The sequence below is a fragment of the Astyanax mexicanus genome, chromosome 22 (assembly GCF_023375975.1).
Source record: "Astyanax mexicanus isolate ESR-SI-001 chromosome 22, AstMex3_surface, whole genome shotgun sequence".
Classification (NCBI taxonomy): domain Eukaryota; kingdom Metazoa; phylum Chordata; class Actinopteri; order Characiformes; family Acestrorhamphidae; genus Astyanax; species Astyanax mexicanus.
This window is the reverse complement of record NC_064429.1, coordinates 16,384,381-16,410,081: the sequence shown is the minus strand read 5'-3', so window position 1 is coordinate 16,410,081 and position 25,701 is coordinate 16,384,381. Positions and strand designations below refer to the sequence as shown.

At 39.7% G+C, this 25,701-nt stretch overlaps 1 protein-coding gene across 2 annotated transcripts in view; it reads right to left on the bottom strand.

The window, feature by feature from the left end:
- The window catches only part of rasgef1ba (RasGEF domain family, member 1Ba), a 153,205-nt gene that overhangs the window by 6,225 nt on the left and 121,279 nt on the right, over positions 1-25,701 (bottom strand). The window contains exons 1-10 of one of the 2 annotated variants that reach the window (XM_007250477.4): positions 19,958-20,181; positions 14,526-14,708; positions 14,196-14,318; positions 13,851-13,988; positions 8,186-8,398; positions 7,884-7,958; positions 6,308-6,403; positions 5,973-6,075; positions 3,184-3,263; positions 1,631-1,726 (exon numbers count right to left, since the gene is read on the bottom strand). In XM_007250477.4, the coding sequence (XP_007250539.3) occupies positions 1,631-1,726; positions 3,184-3,263; positions 5,973-6,075; positions 6,308-6,403; positions 7,884-7,958; positions 8,186-8,398; positions 13,851-13,988; positions 14,196-14,318; positions 14,526-14,702 (1,101 nt within the window). In that variant the 5' untranslated portion in view covers positions 14,703-14,708; positions 19,958-20,181. Of the gene's footprint in view, positions 1-1,630; positions 1,727-3,183; positions 3,264-5,972; positions 6,076-6,307; positions 6,404-7,883; positions 7,959-8,185; positions 8,399-13,850; positions 13,989-14,195; positions 14,319-14,525; positions 14,709-19,957; positions 20,182-25,701 lie in introns of those variants that run through there. The other variant, XM_007250476.4, reaches the window with a different exon arrangement.

Sequence of the window (25,701 nt, the reverse complement as noted above, 5' to 3'; positions counted from 1 at the left end):
AAAGAACAGAAAACAAAAAAAGAAGAAGTTGCGAAGTTGTGTTGATTTGCAAAAACACAACCGCAAGTAAAGCAAGCAAGTTCTCTACTGTCAAATGAACCTTGAGGCTAATAGGAGTAGCCTAAGGTGCAGGTGAGAATTACATGCTGACATCATTAACCTTTAAAGCACTAGTACATTCTGTAAAAAGCACAACAGGATCTACCACATTAGCCAGCAATTACAATGACTGATGGGAGGAGGCGGTCACTATGTGTGTGAGACAAAGAGCTCAGCTGTCACGCAACTCCTAAACTAAGCTCTGTTTCTGTGCAAAATGCAAAACAACAAGCTCCCTAAATATAGGCACTCTGACGCCTTTACATACGGAAAAAGACAAAAACAACAACCGCCCAACTGCGTAAAAGTACCTTGCTTATAAATATAAACACAATGGGTGTGAAAATGATCCAAATTCAAATTAAGCAACAGCTTAAAGCAAATTAGAGAAACTGAAAGTGCTTCTGTAGTTGCGTTTTGAGTTGTTTATACTGGAAATCCTGGTCCTGGGACAACAAGCTGAATTATTTTTGTTCCTGGACGTCCCTAGAGTGACAGTGATAACCGAAACCAAAACAGACTTAATTTGAGGAAAACAAAGATACAGCCTCGTCACTACTGAAAGGAGGAGGGAGAAAAAAAGCGAGACCACATTGGGAGAACTCTGTCAACAAACACCCCCACTCCCATTCAACAGGGTAGGAGAGTTGAACATTCCAGACTTGCTTGAGAACATTCCGTCTCGAAGAGACAGTGGACGTCTTCCCAGAGCATCCTCACTCGAGGTTAGTGTCCTCTTAGAGAGAAAAGACTCAAAAGGTCAGGTCAGTTAGACAGAACATTGCGTATTCTCTGAAAGCACGTCTGCTATGTTGAGTGGTCTTACTGGAGGCCAGATAACTGGGGCCAGTATGGTCTGGGTCACTCGCGGGCAGAAGAGACGTAGGGACGTAGGAACTTTCTGGGAGTTTGGCCTGAAGCCATGTTTCTCCAAAAGAGAACAGAACGTATTTTTTGAGGAGGAAGCAACAAGCACGTCCCCTCTGACGTCTCGCCCACCACAGCCTGACCCATTTAAGGCTCGGCTCAACCCGTCCGCCCCTTAGCTTCAGAACCTCTATTATGTAACTTTCTTGACCAAAGCTGAGCTCAGATGCCTGTTTGGTGCAAACAGTGCAATTTCTTGATGGCACTGATAAACAAGCATTTTGGACATTTCACAGTGTCCGTGCTCCCACCAGAGCTGTCGTTTTCCAGCTGGTTGAAAGAGCAGACAGTTGATAAGATCGTCCTCCGTGTCGCTGTAATCAAAACGTGCTCTTATCACTCGAGACACAATCCTGTTTACACGCTGGATGCTTAACAGAGGCCAGTTTTGCGTCAAACAGTTCAAAAGAGAGTTTTCTCATAACAAGTTTAGCCATGTGGATGGTTACGTAAATACACAGTAAATTCTCAGTATTAGTGTGACGATGCCCAGTAGATCAAAAGCCTAAAAGGCTTGAAGAAACAAGAAAAACCTGCAGAGTAAGTAGAACACTCCAGACTCTAGACTTCATCAATCTAGACACTTCAGAGCAGACAGACATACCTTCTCTCTACTGGTGTGAGCAGTAATAGATCTCTGAGTGGCCCCACGTAGCGCTGTCCTGTAGTTGTAGAAGTTGCTGGATGGGTCCATCTGGTGCTGAAGACAAACAAAAAGAAAGATAGAGAAGATGAAAGACAGTAAAACACAAAATGTATTGCTTTATATAATCAGAGGAACACATTCCACGTTTCTCATAAATGCTTTCACAGCAAAAAGCTTAAATTACAATCTAAAACCCCTTTTGAAAAAAAAAGTCACCACTGTCAAACAATGCAGTTTGGGGACTTTTTTGCATGGGAACCAAGTAAGCTGATCCTTCTACTCTATATCAAGCTGCCTATCCTCAGGACAAGGCCAGGCATTTCCAACCACCTTCATCAGACATCAATCTGATCTGACACACCCTGCTGTAACACCATATAGACCGTGTAATTGGGTACAGGACCCGGTCGAGACCTCCGTAAAGCTATGGGAACGAGCTCAATGTGTGCTCAATGTGAAACAATAAAAAGAAATTCGTCAAACTTCCTCTAAAGATTTGTGGGCAACACCTGCAGCTTTGACTCACGAGGCTTCTACGGGGGACACGAGGGGCCGCCTGAGCCCTTTAATCTCCGAGCCCTTAGATCTCTGAGTGCATGGAGAAAGAAGGGGGAGGAGGATGAAGCTTCTTTTGTACTGTCTCCTACCTTCTAATGTCTACAGAGAACACAGAAAGGCTGCAACTCCCTCAAAACTTGACTGGCAAGAAATACTGGAAACAGTATTTAAACATCAAAAAAAATGCTTAAAAGCCCCAAAGATAAAAACTTCTGAGCAAAAAACAAAACAAAAAACAAAAAAACTTGTGGTTAAGGGTAAGAAAAGTGGGGGGAAAAAAAGAAAGAAAATAAAGCAAGAAGAAAGAAGGAAGGGGGGGGTTGTTGTTGGGGGTGTTAAGTGGTGGAGGTTTACTTTTCACTAAGCAATTATCCACCTCACTGCCTTTGCAAGCCTAGAGACTAAGCAAAAAGCTAGATAATACTGATAATACCATTCGTAGACTCGTTTCAGACTGTCTGGAAGAACTTCACAGAAAAGTCCTAAATGACCTTTCAGGACTTCAAGCATCACTCGGCTGTTTCCTAAACATTTGTCAAGCCCACTCAAAGGCAGGATTACTGTATTTCAGCATGATAATGGCATATGAGCGGTAATTCCAGCCCACGGACGGTTTAATTGGAATGAATGGGTCTCCATATTGTCGGGGGCTGAGCAAGCATGCACGCATGAGTCACCAGAATAATGGCAAACTAACAGGCCACTTGCACAGCATCACAGCAGCAGTTAGTTTCATGGGTTTGATGGGAGAGTGCTGTTGCACCATATCTTTAGTGGCTTGCCATTGTTGTGTTCCTATTTTTTGCTCACTCTCAAAGACATGCTATCCATGCTAACTCCTCCTGTCTTAATGACACATACTGTATATTCACCAACCAGCACAATAGCACTGTTAATATATGAATCATATTAAAAATGTAGATGTTTGTAACAAAAAACGCCTACATGCATACCTCCAGAATATCAAACTTGGCAGTCTTCACTTTTCCCCAAGTCTTCTTTAGCCGCGACACAGGACTCATATTCATGCCAGCTGTAAAAAAGACAGAAAAAAAAAACAAAAAACACACATATAAACACAGGTCAGCAGTGGACAACACCCAACACCCAACACCCACCACCCACCATTTACTGCTACAGCTGCAATTTCTCAGGCGCTGGGCCCACGGGTCTGAGGGAACAATAGCATTAGTGGGCGCATCACTTCTCTCTAACAGTATGGTTTGCATATGACTTTGAGGCTCACTATAGCGAGGGAGGGGTCAGTGGTAGTAGAGCAATGAGGTCACTGCAGCGTTAGGGGTATCTGATCAAACTCCCTTTGCAGCGCTGATCCCTCTGGTGATGACCAAAACAAGAACCATTCAACAGCCTTTATCTGATGGATGAGTGACGACTGTGGGTGTGGAGAGTGTACTGTTTGTAGATTATCTCTTGGCTGTCATGAGAAGGGTGTTTTGGGCTCTGTTGAGGGTGTGGGGACAAACTGTTTTTAGGACAGAGTTGTCAGTTTGGGGTCATTTTTGGGTCAAATGAATGGTCCTTATCCACTGCATGATGGTAATACCAATTATGGTGCTCACATTTAGGTTCTTTTTTATCACTACCACAGTTTTCATTCAAAATGTACTGTAGCTAGTGATGGTACAGCTCTAGCTACATTCTTTCGTCTGCCGTCAATACAAGGAACGTTTACCATTTCAAAAGCCTACATTATTGGGAGTCAGATAAAAACAAATGTAACCACTACTGTATTGATTACTGTAGAGATTTTAAAATGGCTAGCTACAAATGGTTTACACCTCATTCTTTGGTCCCTAGTTTACTCATTTAAAACAATGATTTTTTATTTTGTCTAATGGAAAACCAAGAAAGCCTATAAGAGTAATCAGAGTAACATTACTAGAAAAACACCTAAAATGGGCGTTATTATACCAGAAGAAAAATAGGAAATATCTTATTAAAGCAACAGTCTGCAAGTTTAGGGGATCTATGGATTAAGAGGTCTCTCTAGTGAGACCACTATCATGCAAAAGAGTGGTTTTGTGACAAAAATTGTGTTGCAATTTTTATTAAGAACAAATATATAGAGTGATTTTAGGAGCTTGTCAACCTAAAAACCTACCAGACCACTTTTTTGTATTTACAATGAACATATTTGGCTTTGGAGGGATGGTTGCAGAAGTACATTAATACAATTTTATACTAATGTTACATTATGTCCCTTTTCTGACTCTGACTTCTGAGAAATATTAATGATTTCAATTTAAATGACAAAATCTTAAGGACTGCTGCTTTAAATATCTGGTAATGAAATTATAAATTGCAGATTTTTTTTCCAAATAACATGACAACTAAAAAAGACTGTCCTGTTTTCTTATGGCGCCAACCATAAGCTGACTATTCAGAACAGCAATGCGATTCTTTTGTCACAGACAAAGCCAGCTCAACCATCGTAAGCAAGCGCAGATACCATCTACAAACACATCAAGAAGCTTTACAAAAGAAAGCCATTCAGTGCTGACAGGTGTGAGGCTCAGATGTCTTCTGAGACACCACTATCTGTGACAATAGTGCGAATGATGCTCCAGCCTTGGCCACGTGCTTATTCGCACCCCTTTCACCCCCGCACAATGTGCACAATGTCCCCCAGCCACCAAACAAACGTGGCCCAGCAGCTCTCAGCCTTTCCCATGACTTGTTTGTTCTCCTGTGGCAACTTTAATATCTGCCCTGCATCTCCTGGGAGAGAGGGCTTGTGTAAGAGCCCTGGCCTGCCGAGCTTTCGCCTCCAGGGAATGACCAGGAGAGGGACAGCTGGTTCCATACCACCCCCCCTCTACCCCCAATCCTCTGTCCTCCCTCTCTTACTGTCTCTCCCAGACTCTCCCTCCTCTCTATCGAACTGGTCAGCTCTGACCATCTGCCTGCGGGCGGCGGCTCCGTTGTGCCGGTGCAGCTGCTGCCTCCCCTGCCTGTTCACCATACGCCTACACCGCCTGACACGTGGAGCTGGGCTCCAGGAACAGCTAATAACAGAAAGCTGTACTGCAGCTGAACTGGGGTGTGGATTTTTAAAATGGATTATTCATTAAAAAAAGTCTAAAAATAAAATATAAATAAACAAATGACATTTTTAGGACTTTTTTGGTTATTACAGCTTTCTATAACTTAGCATACCACACTGTACCTTATTGTTTGTTTGTTTGTCTTTAAAATAATGTATGCAAGTGGGTCACTAATAAAAAAAAAACTATGTCCAAAAATATGTAAATATATATTTAAGTAGTTTATATTCTTACTATTTTCTTGTGTTCTTGTTGCTTAAACTTACTAAAACAGTGCTTTTTTATTTGTAGCTTTGTGCAGTTAGAGCATTTTTGTTACATTAATCATGATGAAGCAATGTTTCTCTCTCTCTGATTTGATCAGTTTGTTACCAAAAGTCAAAATCTAAATTTCTGTTTTTTATATCTACAGGGACTCTCAAACTTCCAAAAATGTACATTTACCTTCAGAAAAAAAAACACAAAAAAACATCCAATAGTGGGTTAAAAAAAGAGGCGTGCTGCTAAACCATTTGATCTGCAACAGTTTGGGATTCTTTTCTTTGTTGCAGGCGGCAGAGCAAGGATTAAAAAAAGTACACACAATCCTGCCGAAAAGCAGTTTTCATTATTCACACAGATTTGTGGGTAACAATAGGCTTTCTCTAGGTATAGTAGAAGCTAAAGCAACTTACAAATGATGGCCATGAGAGAGTTGAAGTTGCCAATGTTGAAGCACTCTCGCGCCACGTCGATGAAAAACTCAATGACTCTGGCCCGATGCTTTTTCTTCACCGGCTGAAAAAAGAAATATAATTATTAATAAGTCAGAGCGCAAAAAATCATTTTCTGCATGCTAATTACAAGACATTAGACATTAGTAATTCCCTCTGGCCTGGCAAAACCTCCAGCAAATGGGTAGAGTCTTTGACGCTTATGCACTTTGTAATTACACCTTATTTTGACAGGTTTAATGGCATAATTGCACAGGTAATTGAAGGGGAGTACTGTCGTAATAAAATGCACTCACCATGCAGATCTCTGTGGCTACCAGGTAGCTGAGTCTGTTGAACCACTCCACGTACGCCTCCAGGTTGCTGGCTTTCTTGCGATCGCTGAAACGGCTCTGTAGAAACATTTTTTTTTACAGGTTATCAACACAGCTTTAGTTGGCTAAAGTGCAAAATACAAAATTCAGACAGTTGTATAGCCAAGCTAAAGGGAATACACTGTATACTATATACTCCAGTTATTTAAGAAAAAATTTTATCTCTAGTCAAGCAGTTTTAGAAATTTAAGCAGCAGTCCTTAAGATAGCTGCTTTTAGTACTAAGCAGTTGTAATCTTGAGTGGGGAGGGGAGATAATATCCTAATGAATGGTATCTGTTTCCTGATATGACGATTCTTGCAACATGTAATAAACAGCAGGAAAAAAGCAGTGTGTAAGACTGGTGGAGGAGAACATGCCAAGATGCATGAAAACTGTGAAAAAAAATCAGGGTTATTCCACCAAATATTGATCTCAGAACTCATTTTCTTTGCATTATTTGAGGTCTGAAAGCTTTGCCTCTTTTTGTCATTTCAGCCATTTTTAATTTTCTGCCAATATCTGGAATTTGGGAGAAATGGTGTCTATAGTTTATAGAACAAAACAACAAAGTTCATTTTACTCAAACATATACCTATAAATAGCAAAATCTGAGAAACTGAAGTGGTCTCTTATTTTTTTTCCAGAGCTGTATTAATTCTAAAATCAGAGTGGTCTGGTAGATTTGTTAGACGTTTTTTGTTTGAACAGAAATGAACAGAACAAACATAAACATAAATTTTACACAGCAATTACATTATCCTGCATTAAAAAATTCTGCATGCTTTCGCAATCTCCAAAACATACAGACTGCTTTAATTATTCTAAATAATTTGATATAATTTAAATGACCCACTTAAAAAAGAATCAACATGATTTATGACATGAAACACTTTTAAAAGCACTTAATCCGAGCCTCAGCCAGCGAGAAGAACCCACCACTCTGTGGGTGGTGTCCATTGTCCATTCATGTAGAATCGCTATCTAAACGCTTGAGACTCTGTCTCCCTCTCATTCCTCGCATTCTTCTTGACTGACCATGCTCTCCCCCCACACACTGACCAAAGACCAGTCTGACCTGATCTCCCTGCTTGATGGACAACCACATGGAGGCATGTCTGAGGACGAGGACTTAAGAGAGACCAGCTATGTCGACAAAGACGTAGACGTGCCAGCGCGGCATGCCACAGGGCCGTTGCTTAGCAGCCGGACGCCGCTGAGCATTCTCAGACAACGTGGTGGGGCTGAGTGAAATCTCCAAACTTCAAATGGGGGTTGTGGCGCTAAAGCTCAGACATAAAGGACGCTGTTGTAAAGAAATCCACTGGTTGTGAAGGACGTAGTGAGTGGAATGTTTGCGGTTCACCGTGTGAAAAAGGTGACACTGCTTTGACCCTAGCGTATAACAAATATTGTTCTTATTGATTTGTCTGGGCTCTCCATTTGTGGTTCTCTGGGACTTTTTAATGGAAGCGTAGCAAAATAAATATTTTGATATCTTTTGGAGGTTGGTCTTACCTTCTCATTGTCTAGAGGGTCTTTCTGTACAAATGCCTGGACAAATTCTTCAGGTCCTATGTAACTGAGTCGCTCCTAAAACAAACAAACAAAAAAAACAGTCATCAGTCAAAAAGCCTGCAACGGTCACCTTGAAACCAGTCAGAAACAGTCCGTCTAAATGACAAAATCAATATATATTTTGTTCTACACACACAGAAGTCAATACTTCATTGTTCATAACATCACTGTTATGACTGGACGCGTAGGAGAGAAGCATAGGGAAGTGAGGGAGGTGTGGAAACTGAAGAATGTTCTCTCACCAGCTCAATGTGTGTGAGTTGTTGAGCCAGGGTGAAAGGGTCACTACAGATGGTTAGGATGTCCCTCTGGATGGACTGTGGCTTGGTTTTCAAAACTGTTAGCCTGTCAGTCGCTGTGGAGTTGATCTTCGCCAGGGCTTCTTCATACTGACTGACTGCGGTGAGCTTGCGTATCAGCGCTTGCGTCATCTGCTGCACTGTTTTCCGATAAAGCTGTGAAGACAGAGAAACGGAAGAAGGAAGAAAAAAAGAAAGACAAACAGAAGACATTAGCACTAGGATTTACAACCACATTTCAGAGCTTTCAAACAAGGTCATTACAGTGTAATGATTAACTGGAAGAATGCTGATGTGGATGTGTCCTGCTGAGAAGATAAGGATGAGGAAATCATCCATACATAATCTTCCCACAAGTGTGTGGTGACACCACACAATTTGCTTAAAAAAAAAAAGACAATGATGGAAGATGGAAGGTTTTAGACACCAAATGTGTCCAAATGAGTCATTTCACTTGTTTGGTCAGAACTGCAGCATAAAAGCAAAAAGCGAAAGTTCTGCTGACAGTGTCCGAAACAGGGTCCAGAGTGGATTACGTAAAGAGCTTCAGCTGCAGTGTTATGAAAGAGCAGAGCTCGCCACCATTGCCCCTCATAGACCTCCTAATAGAAGCCTTGGTCCAGCAGGCCACCCACTTCCCCTCATAACTCCATTCACCAGTCCAGTGTTATCTAACAACAAGAGGCTGACATGGTTCAGGACAGCAGTTGCATAACAACTGGGAGCGCAGTGGTTTGACCTATTTCTCAACATTGACTCCACTAAAAAAAGAGATGCGGAAATTTGAGGCCCCTCAAATATCCACATCCTGTCTGTCTGCCGTGGCAGCCAGGTAGAGATTGCCTATAGCAGGTTCTGTAAACATGCTCTGCGAACTGCTTTCAATTGGTTCTGAATCAGCTTATTCAGCAAGGCCCATTTGTTAAGGCTGACGGACCAGTCGGGGGAGTTCTGTGGGAATCTAATTTTTGGAATTTAGGACCGGGATCACAACCACAGCCTGGAGTTTGCTCTTCTAACATTTCTAGTGATGGATGTGAAAAGTAGAAAAACGCAGCCAGCTGCCAGCTCTTTTCATCTCTCGTTCTCATATGCTCTGGACAGGCACATGGGAAATTGAAAGGTAGCCCATCAATCAATCCTGTGACGAGCTCGTAATGACATAGGAGATTGTGCAGTGTCTCCATGACCCAGCAGGCCAGGAGCTATAGTAAATTGCCTTGTCCCACAGGAACTTGTACTCGATATATATCATAGGGAGGCACTGTATAGTATGTTGTGTGTGAAATGTGACCTTTTATATAATTTACTTGCAGTTAAAACCTTTATTATTCCATGAAAGCCTGTAAGTTTCAAGGTTTTAGAGATGTAGATTATACAAGAAGATGAGATTGTGTATTTGCACAGATTTAACACATTAAAGTATTTTTAATATTTTAAAATCTCAGAAACTGCTGCTTTCAGTTTGATTTTACCTGTGTTTGTTACTTCTACACATTTTCTTCTGTACAGATGAGGCCAACATGCAAAGGATCAAAAAGATCAAAGGGTTCTCAACTGTTGCCCCTTTGAAAGCCTCCATATGGAGAAGCTTCTGTCCCTCCACAAATAGGAACAAGGGATGAAGTGTTTAATTTTAGAAACAATTCATGGAGATAACTGGCTGACATTTTAAAGCAGTGGGGAGCCTCCTCGCTTGTTTGTTGTTGGTAGAAAGAAAGCCTCTTCTGTCTCGTCTCCACCCAATAACCCTGGCATGGATGTACGTGACAGCCGGTCTCGTGGTAGCACCTCAGTATGAGCTCCGAGCTCAGCTCTCGCTGGCACATGCCTCACGCCCAGCAAAAGGGTGAAGGGTTGAGGGGGCGAAGAACTCTTTAGAACGTGTAGAACTTGCTCTGCACTCTCTGCAGTAAACATGGCCTGTGCAAAAGGCGACCAAATGTGCACTCAACCCGCAGGTCAGGCCTGTGCCTAGATCACAGAGCTTGGCTGGAGCTCGGTTACGCTGGCCTCCGCCTTCCCTATATAGTTGACCACATGCATAATGACAGTCTAAGCAGTCTGAAGGCCTGAAGACCTCGCTGTGGTCTGGAGGCAGATGTTTCAGTGTCTATTCTAGGCGCAGCAGCCAAACACCAGCTGTACTGCCATGTAGTGTAAAATTTTTGGTTTCTGCTGCTGGTCGCCCACATATAGCGTACAGGCAGTTAGCGTAATTGCAAACTGCATGCATCAAGAGGGCCCTTGTTGTTCTGCTGTACTGCTAGCACTGAAGAGTACATTAAATATGCACCATGCTGACCTGAAGATGCTCTAAATACAGGCATTGTCTATTATGTGCATCTGGCTGCAGCGAATCGCTGGTCAAGTCTAGAGCCAGCAACCTGCTGTACAAAGAACCTAATGCTATTTAGCTCAGGACAAACAGTTCACAGAGAGTTCAGAGAGGAGAAAATACCAGACAGTGCACAGTAATGGACAACACAGGCGTATTACTTGATGTATGGCGTGAATGAAGGCATTATTTAAGCTAACAGACAGTACCATGTCCGTGCAGTCACAGATATAGATCTGCTAGACAGGCGACATGACTTACAGTGCAATGCAGAGATTACGTTTATCTCACTTATGCCAAGAACAGAACTAAAGGTTAAAAAAGAAAGAAGCGTTTTGTTCGACTGGAACATTGATTGGCCACAGGTGGAGTTTTTAGTAAAAAAAACCAAAAAAAAAAAAAACACACACATAAAATGTTCACTTGTTTGCTTTTCTCTCTGGCTGTGTGTGCCCAATCCATTAAACAACCAGTGCTCATCACTTGCCCTCATTCTCCTGATTGAGAAAGAGAAAGCATCTAAGCTACAGCCCTGAAAATCATTGATCCTCCAGGTCAGGAAGAACTGGATCAATCATCACACATCTACTTATTAGAAAAGTCACAGAAGATTGATTGAAAGGTTTTTCCTTTTTTCCTCCTTTTTTTGCTTTTCTAGAGGCTTTATTTTCACTTCAATAAACTGATGGATGCATGTCCTTCATCTTTAACTGTCCATCCTAACCAGACCCCTGCTGTTCATCAGTCATTACACTGTGTTCCAAATTATTATGCAAAAAGTGTTTAGGAGTGATAAAATAAGATTTTTTTTGTTTGTCAGTTAAACTCATTGATGGTGATGTGTGTCAGGGCTCTTTATATCACTGAAAGCAATTGCAGACACCTGTGCTAATAAGTTTGGCAGGCGTGTCCAATTAAAAGCAAGACTACTTAAGAAGGCTGTCCCACATTATTAAGCAGCCTACATTTTAAGCCAAAATGGAAAAGAAAAAGGATGTGTCGGCTGCTGAGAAGCAACAAATTGTGGAGTGTTTTTGTCAAGGCATGACTACAATCAACATTGCCAAGACACTTCATCATGATCATCGCACAATCCAGAAGTATGTAGCTGACTCAGAGCACACACGTGTACGTGCTGATAAGGAAAAATTGAGGACTCTTTCCAACAGGCAATTACAACAGGTTAAAAGAGCAGCTGCAAAAATGCCTTGTCATAGCAGCAGACAGGTTTTTGAAGCTGCTGGTGCCTCCAACATCCCCCGAACAACAAGATGCAGGGTCCTTCAGAGGTTTGCAGCTGTGCATAAGCCATCCTGTCGACCTCCTCTATCCACTGCACACAAGCAGAAACAGCTCCAGTGGGCCAAACAATACATGAAGACTGACTTCAAAACTGTTTTGTTCACCGTTGAGTGCCGTGCAACAATCGATGATCCTGATGGATGGAGTGGTGGATGGCTGGTTGATGGACACCCCATGCAAACAAAGCTACGGAGGAGGTGGAGTAATGTTTTGGGCTGGAATCATGGGGAGAGAGATTGTCGGGCCCTTTAGGATCCCTGAAGGGGTAAAGATGACCTCCATAATGTTTGTGGAGTTTCTCAAACAGCACTTCCTGTCATGGTTCAAGAAGAAGAACCGTGCATTCCACAGCAAGATCATTTTCATGCATGATAATGCACCGTCTCATGCTGCAAAGAACACATCTGCATCTCTGGCTGCTATGGGCATTAAAGGGGACAAACTTATGGTGTGGCCCCCATGCTCCCCTGACCACAACCCCATTGAGAACCTCTGGAGCATCATCAAAAGGAGTGTCTAGGATGGCGTGAGGCAGTTCACATGTAAGCAACAGCTCTGGGAGGGTATTCTGTCCTCATGCAAGACAATTGAAGCAGATACCATCCAAAACCTGACAAATTCAATGAACTAGAGAGTTCAGAAGATCCTTTCGAACAAGGGGTCCTATGTGCAAATGTAACATCACCTAGAATAAAGTTTTGACTGGAAAACTGTTTGATTTCAGTTTGTAATAACTTGCTAATGCTTATAATTTCACAAATGACCATTTTTTTGTTCTTCATAAAAATGAAAAGGTTGAAAACTCTGCTGTGCATAATAATTTGGAACATGCATTTTGAGTGCATTTTGAGTGTATTATTTTTTTTTTATTATACTGTTATCATTGGCAGTTTGTTCAAAAATCTTTCAATTGTACTATAATAGTTGATGACTGGAAAATTACAATAACTGCAATTCATATAGGTAATTTTGGAAAATCTGAGAAAATATTATTTGCATAATAATTTGGAACACAGTGTAGATGCTTTCAGGCTACTGCTTTGACTGAACCTGCATGCATGAAACCATATGATCTGCAGCAGACTTTGGTACATCTTTTTTAATTCATTCATCTCCCTGCTCAAAATCAAGCACTCTTGCTGTTGAGGGAAATAAATAACAGCTCAGCTAAGTGGAGAAAAAAGGGGGGGAAGGGGTCCAGCTCGGACATCTGACTACAGAACACTGAAAGCTGGCAGTTTGAAGAAACCAATTTGCGTGGAACTGATGGTCCTTAAAAATATTAAATCAATTAAAGTAAAAAAGTAAGAATAGAACAGAGCCACAGTGGGTAGTTTACTACCTGTCCAGTGTTTTTAATGTGAAAAATAGAAAAAAAAGAACAAGCAAAAAGCACAAGCAAGAAATCAGTAAAAAAATAAAAAAATAAAATAAAAAAGTCAAATAAAATAATAAAATAAAAGAAATGATGACATGATGACCCCCTTTTTCTTTTCCTCAGCGGTAAAAAAGCTTTCTCTTTTGGGAACATAAACGTTAAGCCAGTGACATTCGAGTCAGCGCTAATAGAACTATTTAAATGCAGCCCGTAGAAGAGCACCAGGGGAGACAAAAGCCGCAGAACAATAGAGCTTTCTTCTCCCTCCTCTTGTCAGACTCGACAAACTGCTTTGGGACTGAAGAAGTCGCTCCCCCATCCCCCAAGAAACTGACTCTTGCTTTACCCTGCATGCTGTGCACAACACCTCTGCTAGTTAACAAATACAGAAGGTGATCTTTGGCGTTTTAGGGACTTTTTAATCTGTTTTAGATGTTGGTAATGGGAAAATAAAATAAAAAAGGGATGGATATACAAAAAAAATCACTGACCAGAGAATATGTTTAAGGAGCTTTTTTGGTGTTTTTATTGCACTTATATCCTTAAACAGATATGGAAACAGAATATTTATTTCAATAAGAACCACTCACCTCATCCCCGGTGCCAAGCCGATGCGTGAGTTCCTTCAGACTCCTCATCATCCTTTCATCCCGGAAGTCATAAGGAAATGTCTCAGTCCACTCTGTCAACAGCTGCAGGATCTTGGGTGCAATTTTCCTGATTCTCACCTAGAGGTCAAATATCAAATAATATATATATATATATATATATGATATATATTTCAAACTGTCTTTGGTATTACTCTAACATTCTAGAACAGAACAAAGTTTTCTTCTTTCAAGTCATTCTAACCAGTCATTACATCTAACCCCTTGTGATCATCCACTGTCTATTAGCAACAGTCTAATAACATACAGGCCTGAACCAACTATTACCTTGTCTGCCTGAGGGTCACTGAGTCTCTGATGGTCCACACACAAGTGGCACACTTTGGACATGAGCTCATATGGGTGGATAAAGAGCCGGGAACTGAGCAAGAATGTGAAGATGTATGTCCTCTGTTGATTGAAAGGAAAAAAGAATTATAAGAATTGGGTAGTGATACAGTTTTAATGACCTTTTGGCTACTTGGTTATATTATGTATGGTAAATGAAGCTAATGCTAATGCACAACTAGATATAGGAAACATAATTAAGATTGATGGACTATACAGAGTATTATTTTGTTCTTTAAAAAGAGCAGATCAAGAGAAATGTGTCCTCACATCAGGGTAGTAGGCCACAGACGGGACTAGGTGCTGAATAAGGGCCTCCAGAGAACCGGACACAAGGTTGTTCTCATGGTAATACAGCCCCCCATAGTCCTCCTCTTTTGTCTGGTACAGGTTCTTGTTGTAGCCACTGGACCCAAACATCCCCGGAAACGGTGGTGTCTGAGGCATCTTGTCCTGTTGACGGACAATAGACACAAGACAAGAAAGACAAAATTAGAATATGTTGTGAGGAGCCTCAAAGCCTACAGGAACCTACAGGACCTTTACATATCAAGAAGAAGAGCTGGCAATACCATGGCAATCTAAAACTCCAGAAGCTTGGGATTGCCATGGGAAGCTTTGGTAATGCCAGCCCATCTCCTTGATACGTGAAGATTTTTTTGTTTACCTTTGTGTAAAAGACAAGGTCCCTGAAATCATTAAGGGAAGTTGAGTGGAAAATTACTCTTCTTTGCGGGGCTTCCTGTGGGGATATCCTGGCGATTAATCTTGATGTGCATACACCTTCCTTGATTGTGTCTGCCACAAGCTTGTTTCGCTTAATCTCCACTCTATAGCCGTGTCAGCCACGAGAGCGCCGCACATGATCGCGAACACAAACGCACACTTTCTAATCCGTGGTTGTACCACAACAGTGCCGGACGCCCTACTGGCATAACATGCTTTATGGTGGCTTAAGAACAAAATGAGCTTTGCCAAGCTACAGGCTCACGTGGCAACACAACACAGAGCACCCATTTACTGTAGCTCCACAAACAAAACGTGTTGACCTATGCGAATCGGTGCTTCTGAAAAGAGCGATTCTTTGTGAAAACTTGAAAACGTGTCTTGGCTGAGCCTGTGAGAGTCCTGTGAGGGGGTCAGCTCTAGCCAGGGGTGATAAAAAAAACTCCTCTTTTCCCATCCTTATTCCCATAGCTCTTCTTCTGCCCCTTCCAACCTTTTGCATCAGGCGCTCTCGGAGTCAAAAAAAAAGAAAAAAAATAGAGAGAGAGATGTGTGTGTACTGTACTCATCCTCCTGTTTTGTCAAACCACCTGACCATATGGGCTAGCATCAACGTGCCAGCACGAGCAGGCGGATTCCTGGAGACGAGGGAAAGAGAGCGAGAGAGAGAGAGAGGAAGAGCCCCAAGAGGACACATGGGCCCCTCAATAGAGGTATTCACAGTCCCGGCACGGGCGCCCAGGGACCTGAAAACAATCGGCAGCCGCAATGGCCACCCTCCTATTCAGACCAGCATTTAGCTGCAGGCGTCCAGGGAAGTGCCAGGGTCGGACAAGTGCGGGTGTGCGGGGGAAAGAAGGAGGGGTTTCCAGGAGTTGTGCACACATAGCTCTTCTCTCAAATATTAGCATTAAAATGGTGGGCTGAAGATCAGCACTGCACCCCCCCATGCATCTGTTGCAGCATGTGTTCCGCCATCCAGCCACGTCAATGAGATGAAGAGAGCGGCAGAATAATCAATGTCAAGAGTGTGTCGCCTCATTGCTAATACTGTCAACGAACAAAGCACACGTGTACCATAATCACCAGTGCTGCCAGTGTTTTTTCAAAGAAAACTTTTGTCTACCCTAAAGTCTGAACAATAAGCTAAAGATTTAAGCACTATGCTAGCTACTGCAGAGGAGTACAGAGTTATTTAAGTTATATATATATATATATATATATATATATATATATATATATATATATATATATATATATATATATCAGCACATGTCCATTGTTAGCATTCTGTTAACTTGAAGGGACCACCATTATAGTCCTCTACTCCTCTGGAAAGCAGCCAACATTCAGGATCTCCAGTGCATCTGTCCAGAGGGTAGCATAGACAATGATTCAGCCCTTAGTATGGAAGGCCAGGCGCTAGCCCTGAGGGCACAATGCAAATAAATGTGAACTGCCCTCTCTCCTTGCTAGCGCAAGCTGTCAGAGCCCTCGCTTCAAGTCAAGCCCACAGAGAAGTGCCAGCTGCAGCACAAACTAATCCTATAAAAGTAGAAAACACAGCCGGAGCCTGTTACAGGCCGGACATCTGAACATGTTTGCTTTTTGGTCGCAGGTGTCAAACACTCTCCAGGCCACATGTCGAATTTTTCCTCCAGCAAAGCAACCAGCAATCATAGACAACCATTAGTTGTAATGAATCAACTTTACTACAGAATTGGTAAATTGCAGAACACTCATTTTTAGCTGTGATTATTTCCACGAAGCAGCATCAGCCATATTTAGCTTAAGAAACTATACACAGGCAAAGTCCTCTATTAGAAATGGAAATTTAGGCTGAAATCACATGCTGATCATCATCTGCGTGACTGTAGTGGTCACAAGTGACGTAAAAAAAGGGACTTTCTCCAAAATGGGGAACTCTTCGATACATGGAAATTGACACTTCCCTAATCTTGCCAAGATTAAGTCAAGTAGGGTGTTATACTGCAGTACATTTATCTGTATTAGCAACACAACAAATACATCAGCTTATAAGACATCAGTGTTGCTCGTATGTTAGTAGTTGTAGTAGTAGTAAGCTGATGTCATCACACATAAGATTACTCCACAGAGCCATTACAAGCTGGCAGAAACAGCTGTGTTGGCGCCAGTACTATTGTAGCATTCCTATCTCCTCCACCTCAAGGTGTGGTAGCCACTTGCACAATTATAAAAAGCTACTAAGTTAAAGGCTCACGCCTGTGTCGTGAGGTGCTAACGATTAGCCGTGAGGGTCAGTTAGGGTTCAAAAGGGAGGACATTCAAGACAACAAATGATCGTGATGACATGAAGAAGGAAATCATTCCCACACTTCTATGGGAGAGGCTGGGCTGAAGCTGGTGCTGAAAAGCGCTCAGAGGGAACTAAGCAAACACAGCTCCTCCTTGTTTACAGTACTTTTTAACTCGGAGGAATCTCAGCTTGCCACAAGATGTGGACGAGTAAAAACAGACCCGCCCTACTATGATACTTCTAGTGATGATTGCTGGGACATCAACACAACAAATCAACAACAAAACACTTAAAGCCACAGTTTATTGAATAAGAGAGTCTTAGTAGGAGATCAGAAAAGCCTATTATGATATAACTAATGATGACTACTGGAACATTAAAATAACAAGTCCACAACAAAACATTAAAAACCACAGTGAATTAAAGAGCACAGACTTAGTATGAGACTTTGGATGCAACAGAAGTCATTGTTTTACAGTGTTTTAGTGGCAATTCCAAGCTGAAATCCTAGCTACTGTTCTACCTAATAAAGAAACCAATGTAATTTGTTCAGAAATACATATACCTGCCAATTTTAATCTGATCCTAATTATCACCATCACTCTTAACACAACATTAGGGTCCCAAGTTTGTAAATCTGTTCACCAATACACTATGCTTTACACTGTTTAAAATTAAAATAATAATAAATAAATGTTTACTAAAGTCTTATGGTTAGGCTCTTTCTTTTAGAATTGAATTCGAATATTATTTAATCATGTGAGGCACATGTATGACCCCTACACATTTACAAGGTACAAAAACAAACCTAAATATATCTGCATATGTGTGTGTGCTTAAGTGTGTTGGGGGAGGGGAAGGTGCTGTTTCACTGAAACTACCACCAAGTGTAAATGTATCATGCTGAAAAGGCCTGCCAGACAGTCACCTGGTAGCTACTACACCAGTATCAGAGGGTCTAATCTCTCTGTGGTCCAAAGTCCATAAATATCACACACACACACACACACACACGTCTTATCCCAGCGTAACACCAGCAACACAGACTTCAATTAACTTTCAGATAGGCTAATGGACAAACAGCCAGGCCAGGCAGCTGATGTGAAGCTACCACAGATTAGCATGAGTGTTTGTGGACTCTTTCATGAAAGGGGGAATCCACTTAGTAGAGTAGTAGTGGATAAAAATAGCCCCTCATTGAGCTGTGGACCAAAATACTCTGTACAATTAACAAGAGGGTACTCATTCCCCTACCACACACACAAATATCTGTATATAGAGTACAATCAAAACACTGCATCTTCAGGCCAAACTGAGAAGATATGAAGCGACATTCAATATTTACAATCTCAACACAGCACATATAGTCTTATACATTATATCTGTCTTGATAAAACCTTCAACAAATGACTGCTACTTAGTATCCTGTACATTTGAGTTATCAAATGTATGTTTTATGGTTGGACACTTTTCAAAAATGATTCATAATTCAGCTGACCACTGAATACAAACAACCAATATTAGCTTTCTAGTGCTATACGACACTAATTAAAGGAAGCCCAAATACATAATAAAAAGAAAACAAAGTAATATTGAAAACACAGTGCAGCAGAAAAGACTACAATAAGACTTCATTTTTAACCTGTAAGCTCATGTGATTAGCCAGCTAGCTAACTGACACACTTGTTTTCCCACAAAGGTCCACAGCACAAGATTATAACATTATGTAAAATGTCTTAATATTAGGAATAAACAGCACAAATGAAAAAAAAGAACTTAATTCACAGTATGATAATGACTTATAATTATGATTAAACAGCATCAAAAAGCATGATAGTATCATTAGAAAACAGTATAGAGTTGCATATTGTTAATGTAATGAAACAGCATTAAAAATCTTATTATTATACTAATAAACAGCATAATTGTTTTATTATTAGGATTAAACTATAGCTATAGCTAAAATGCACTTCTTGCTTATTATAAATTTATAAAATGGCATTATTCCAATTAACCAGCATTATATGTTTACCATTATAATTAAACAGAACAAAATAGCTTAATGTTATTAATTAACAATATTAAACAATTTAGCTAGTATTAAGATTAAACAAAATAAAATGTCACATTCTAATTAAACAGCATCATCACAATGCATCATCATGAGCAAATAGTAGAAATGTTAGATATGAAGCTACATGTTATGATAAATAAACAGCATTATCTAAGCTACAATACTACCTAATATGAGTATAAAGTATTACGTTACGTATAAGTGCAATTAAGCAACGTTAAAATGTTTATTTTATTATTAAATCACATACAATGGTAGTTAGCTATATTATTAAAATAAACATTATTAAAAATAACAAAAGACAGCTTACTCTGCTAGAAAAGGCTCCTCATGCTTACAACTATAAATTAACAGTATAACATGACATTTTTACTAATTAAACAACCTTAAATCGCTTATTATTAGGATTAAATAGATAAAATAGTAATTTATTATGGTTAAATGCTAAAAGAAGACAAACCGCTGTGCAAGTGAGGCTAGTCTTGCATATAATTATAATTTAACAGTATAAAATGACAATTTCTAATTTAATCTTGTTTCGCTTATTAGTAGAATAAAACAGTATAAACGGTGTTGTTCAATAATAATTAAGCACTATTACACAGGGCTCGAGCTGCAGCTCACCTCAGCGCGGTCAGTGTCTCCTGCAGTCTGAGCAGAATCTCCTCCAGAAGATTATAATAAACACGCACAGCTCCTCACGCGCACGCAGGAGTGAAGATAAGAGAGAGATATAAACGCGGGAAAAGGCGCTCCGCTCTCCTCGCGCGCTCCTCCGCTGATATAGTAGCAATCCGCGTGCAGCAGTAGCAGCAACGTACCTCCAGCACGAGCTCCGTAGACTGAGCACAGCGCGAGAGAAGCGCGCGCTCCGTACAGACCAGCGGGGGCGTGTCAGCCAATCAAAGCAGAGCGGTGGCCGACCCCGCCAATCAGAGGCGGGAGGGGCGGGTTGTGATTAAAGCGTTTTTACTATAATAGAGAAATGAAATTAAGGAGAGAAAGGGAGTGAGAGGAGGTGAATTCCGCGGTTTGGGAAATTTAATTGCAAAAGTCCACTTCACATTTCTGCTAAAACTTGTAGCTACAGAGAATACTCTATGGAAAATGCCCCTAAATCCCCCTTCTCCATGTTTTTCTGTGAGGAGAAATTATTACTGATGACGTTTGACTTTATAAAAATCAGTATAAATAGACTACGTTATAAACAGACTATAAATATACTAATAAAATACACTACTAAAGTATATACAGCTCTGGAAAAAAATGGAGACCACACAATTTCAGTTTATCTGATTTTGCTATTTATAGGCAATTGTTTGAGTAAAATGAGCATTGTTGTTTTATTCTTTTAACTACAGAAAACATTTCTCCCAAATTCCAAATAAAAATATTAAAATTTAGAGCATTTATAGCAGAAATCAATATTTGGTGGAATAACCCTGGTTTTTAATCACAGTTTTCATGCATCTTGGCATGTTCTCCTCCACCAGTCTTACACACTGCTTTTAGATAATGTTATGCCACTTCTAGTAGTTCAGCTTGGTTTGATAATTTGTGACTTGATTACATTCCAGAGGTTTCCAATTTGGTACAATTAAAGAAATTCATTATATTAAGTGGTGTCTTATTTTTTCCAGAGCTTTATATATATATATATATATATATATATATATATATATATATATATATATATATATATATATATATATATATATATATATATATATATATATATATATACACAAAGTGTCATCCATCCAGAAACCAAAAACCACTACCACACTAAACAACCAATTCTTTTTTGGAATTACACAGAACTTGGCAGGCATGGTATTGTCTTTTCATCACATGGTATAAAATAGATATATAACTGTATGTAAAGTAAAATTTACAATATATTGCCCAACTTTACAGTAAAGACGATATTCCACGAAAAATGAAAAAAAAAAAAAATAAAACAAAACAAAAAACAAAGACTGGCCTGCGTGCTTACCTTGAAGACACTAAACAGTAAACACATGGGAGGAGACAAGGAAAAAAAAAACACACACACACACCCCCCACTACAACATCATTCAGCACTCACATACATTAAACATGATCTGGTTGTAACCCCAGCCATGACCTGCTTCTGCCAAGTTCTAAGTAGGTCAAGAAAACAGTACTCCATCCTCAAAACATACACCCCCATTCATTCCTGCTTTATACTGTATATCCTCACGCTACCAAAACCAGAGACATACAGTGTACTGCGGACTCAGTGACCCCGCAGATCTCAATATACACTTTTCTTGGATGGCTCATGTACCTGATCCAGAGCCATTACACTTTATTTAAATTGAGATTTGTTTAAACTTTTTTTCTAAGAGATCCTTCCTTATATTCACATGACTATGGAGAAAATTCCACTGAAAGTTTTTTTTTTTGAGGAAGTTATTTAATTTTAGAAGAACTTAATAATTTATTTTAAATAGAAACTTTGGGGACAAAACCCATCCTAACTACAGGGACACATATCTGAGGCTGGCTGGAATGCTGGAGCTCCCCCACAGGCTACAATGAATACCAGATATGGTTCACTGAAAGGTTCAACTTCTCCTGTTGCAGCTTAAGGGACGAGAGGTCATCTACTTTTTCTTTTTTTTTACCTTTAGTAGGTGCACTAAGCATATGAGTGAGATTCTACCATGGTAAAAACAGTAACACTTTATAATAACTTACATTAATATATTTTAACTAATGATCAGTAGATTAGTTCATCAGAATTTGAATATTAACAAATGTTCACATGACATCAGCATGGATATTCAAATAAAAAATTAACAAATGATTAGCTCATTAGAATTTGAACTTTAATAAACTGCTAGTAATGGGAATTTTAAACTTAGCAAATGTTTATCAATTGCATGTTGCCAATGCATTTATTAGTATTAACAAATTAACTTTAGTTAATGGTATATTAATATAAGTTATTATAAAGTGTTACTGTAAAAACTATTATATTCATCATCTATTTGAACATGTACTGTATCTATACTGACAAAGGGTTTTGTAGCATGACAGTTCTTGACAGTGCACAAATGTGCAGAGCCGTTACCATAAACACGTCTAAATTACCTTAATAACTGTCGTCCACTGACTTCATATCAATTTAGAAGCCCCCAAATATTGCAAATAGATGATTACGCTAGAACAAGATGGAAAAGTTAGAAAACTGCTAAATGCAAAATATATATATATAAAAAAATAGGTTTTTGAAAGTGAAAATGACTGGAAGTCCAATCTCAGCTTTTCCAAGGTCAAGGCTTTTAACAATCTGAAATGCCAAACCAAAGCCTGTCTGACAAAAGCTCTGTACCACTCTCCAATAACTGTCTGGTGTGTTTGTGCTCCCAGATACAGAAGAAATGATTTTGTGTTCTTAAAAAAAAACTTAAAATTTATTAATGGTTCTTTGCACAACCATTTGTATAAATTAAGCCTGGTTATCATTCTTAAAATGTAAAAAAGATTTCCACATAACTTAATAAAAGTAGAAGTGCTGAAGATCTGGTCTTTCCCTCGTTGAATTCTGCACAAGTTTGTTCTCTTCTTGCCCAGGCACACCTTATATACTGTAACTAAATCGTAAATTTTCAGGTTTAAATATTAGGCAACATTATGTAATATTTTTCCCCTTAAAATCATTATGCACCACTGACAGCAATACTGTTTTTACTCTGCTGTGTTCCTCAGTGTTCCTCTGAGTTTAGAATGCTACTGACAGCACTGTGTATCTTTGGTAAAGCGGACAAGAAACAACATGTAACTTGAGTTAAATCTTCACAAAATCCAGTAATTACTTTTCCACCTACTGTCTATTCACAGTTTTACAAGCAAATGCAAGAAAGATTTGAACTTGGCATGGATAAACAATAAAATACTGGATGCAAGTTCATCTAAGATAAAAATTCAGTAACTGCAATAGATAAAATCTTGCTCATGACAATTAGTTAATTTTATGGAGACTTACTGAGCAACTTGAGCAGCTTCTACCAATAAATTGGTGTGTCCACCATTAAAGAATTGTCAGATAAGTGTAAATGAGAACAAAATAAATGAGGTAAATAGAAAACTCAATATTTTATACCTCAAACAAACTAATACTTAGTTTGGTAGCTCACTAAATACTGTGGAACCAATTTTATACCATTAGGTTTCAGTGCAAAAAGGAAACATGCAGCTTTACTGAACAAAATCAACAACCAAAAACTCAACTGTACAGTGCCTAAGGGCATTTTCACACATATAGTTGGTTTCTATGGTCCGGATCAATTGATGAGTTTACTTGGAGAGTTTTCTCCCCCTGTTTGGTTTGGTTTCGCACAGGCACAAACCTAAACACACCAAAATGCGCACCAATAAACCACACGAGCATGCTGTGTCCTCTGATTGGTCAGAGCTATCTGGCGAGGAAGTAAGAAAGGAAATATAGCGAGAAGATTCTCTGTTCCCGTGCGTATATCTGTGCAGTGTTGGGAGTAACGGCGTTAAAACTAACGGCGTTACTAACGCCGTTACTTTTTTCAGTAACGAGTAATCTAACTAATTACTATGACTGTAACTATAACGCCGTTACCATTTCCGACACCCCGTTACTGCACGTTACTTTAGCCGCTCTATGAACTTTTTTTTTTTTTTTAACTTCGCTTTGCCCTGGTTAACCCCTCCTTTGGTGAACTTGAGCTTCTGGCCGCTGTGCCTGTGGTTTGGCGTGGTGAAGTGAGGCACAATTGTGACGATTTGCATGCTCTAATTAATTCAGTGATTGCCGTGGACAGCCCAAGTTCCGATTAAAAGGACGTTAAACTCTTTTTAGCAGCTCCGGTTTTTGTGGTGCTGCTGCTTTCTCTTTTAGAGCTTAGATTCTCTGCCAGAACCCGACCTGACCCGAGGACCGACCCGAAATCGGGCTCCTATTTTTATTTTATATAAAGCTCTGGTGTGATAATCACAATGTTGCTAAGTAACCAATTATTGTTCACTAAAGCGAACGAAATAGCGAAAATTGAAAGTGAAAAAACATTTGTGTTAACTGAATCTAATAAAAACGGAAATTAAAAGGAAAAACCATAACTATCTCGAACTGTATTTTTTGTTTATAAAACTAACTAAAATGAACTGAAATTACTGATAGAATATCCTCATTTTCGTGTTTAATTTATTTATAAGCGCTGTTGTACAGCGGGCGGTGTTGTGCCGACCGCGCGGCACCTCTTGGTCCTTTAGTTCTTGTGTAAAGCGCTCGCGCTAGCCGCAAAATACGACAGAAAACACTGAGAAACTGCAGAATTATGTATGGGATTACAATATGAGCGCCAGGCAGATGAAAGAGAAACAGGAGATACAGTATGTGAGAACATTTACCTAGCCCATAGTAGCCCATAGTAGCCCATACCAAAACACGCAAATCTCTTTCTTTCTCTCTCTCTCTCTCTCTCTCTCTCTCTCTCTCTCTCTCTCTCTCTCTCTCTCTCTCTCTCTCTCTCTCTCTCTCTCTCTCTCTCTCTCTCACGTTTATTAGATTGATCTCTCTGATGAGATGTGTAAAAACTAATAGAAACTAGCAAGCCCACTCTAAAAACAAATTAAAACTTACTGAACAGAAAAAATTAAAACAAAATAAAATTAAACTATAATAAAAATGAAAAAAGTTATAATCACGTAGCTCTGGGCGCACGTGAAACGCCTCCGCATTTGACTTGCAGCATTGTGTGTAGCTGTTCTTAAAAATCATTTTAATTAAATAATAGTTCTGTGCTTTTATGTTAGTGTTAATTAACATAATTCTGATTATATTTCGCTTGGCTTGGTTTGTTTAATTTCATCCCCAGACACGTTTTTCCGTTTTTTCCGTTTGTTTTCAGTATTACAAGTTTTAGTAATTTTCTTTGGTTGTGTGGAAAATTTCGTTTTTATTTTTTTTAATTCGTTAGATTATATTTTTGTCAACATTTTGGGTTTATTTTCGTTTGTTATTTTTCTAATAATAATAGTAAATACATAATTGATTTTTTTTTTCGATGGGCGAATAATAAAAAAGTAACGCGATAGTTACTTTTGCTGGTAACGAGTTACTTTTATAGTGGAGTAACTCCGTTAGTAACTCAGTTACTTTTTTTGAGAAGTAATGAGTAACTATAACTAATTACTTTTTCAAAGTAACGTGCCCAACACTGTATCTGTGCAGTGTGAAGCTGCTTTAATACTGAATGCTAAAACGCTGCGCTTTCACAGTGTTTTAAATGGAAAGTGTGAGTAGTGAACGCTGCACAGACCGCATGTGTAAACAGAGTGGAGCAGAGATAGTGTTTGTTCATAGCTGT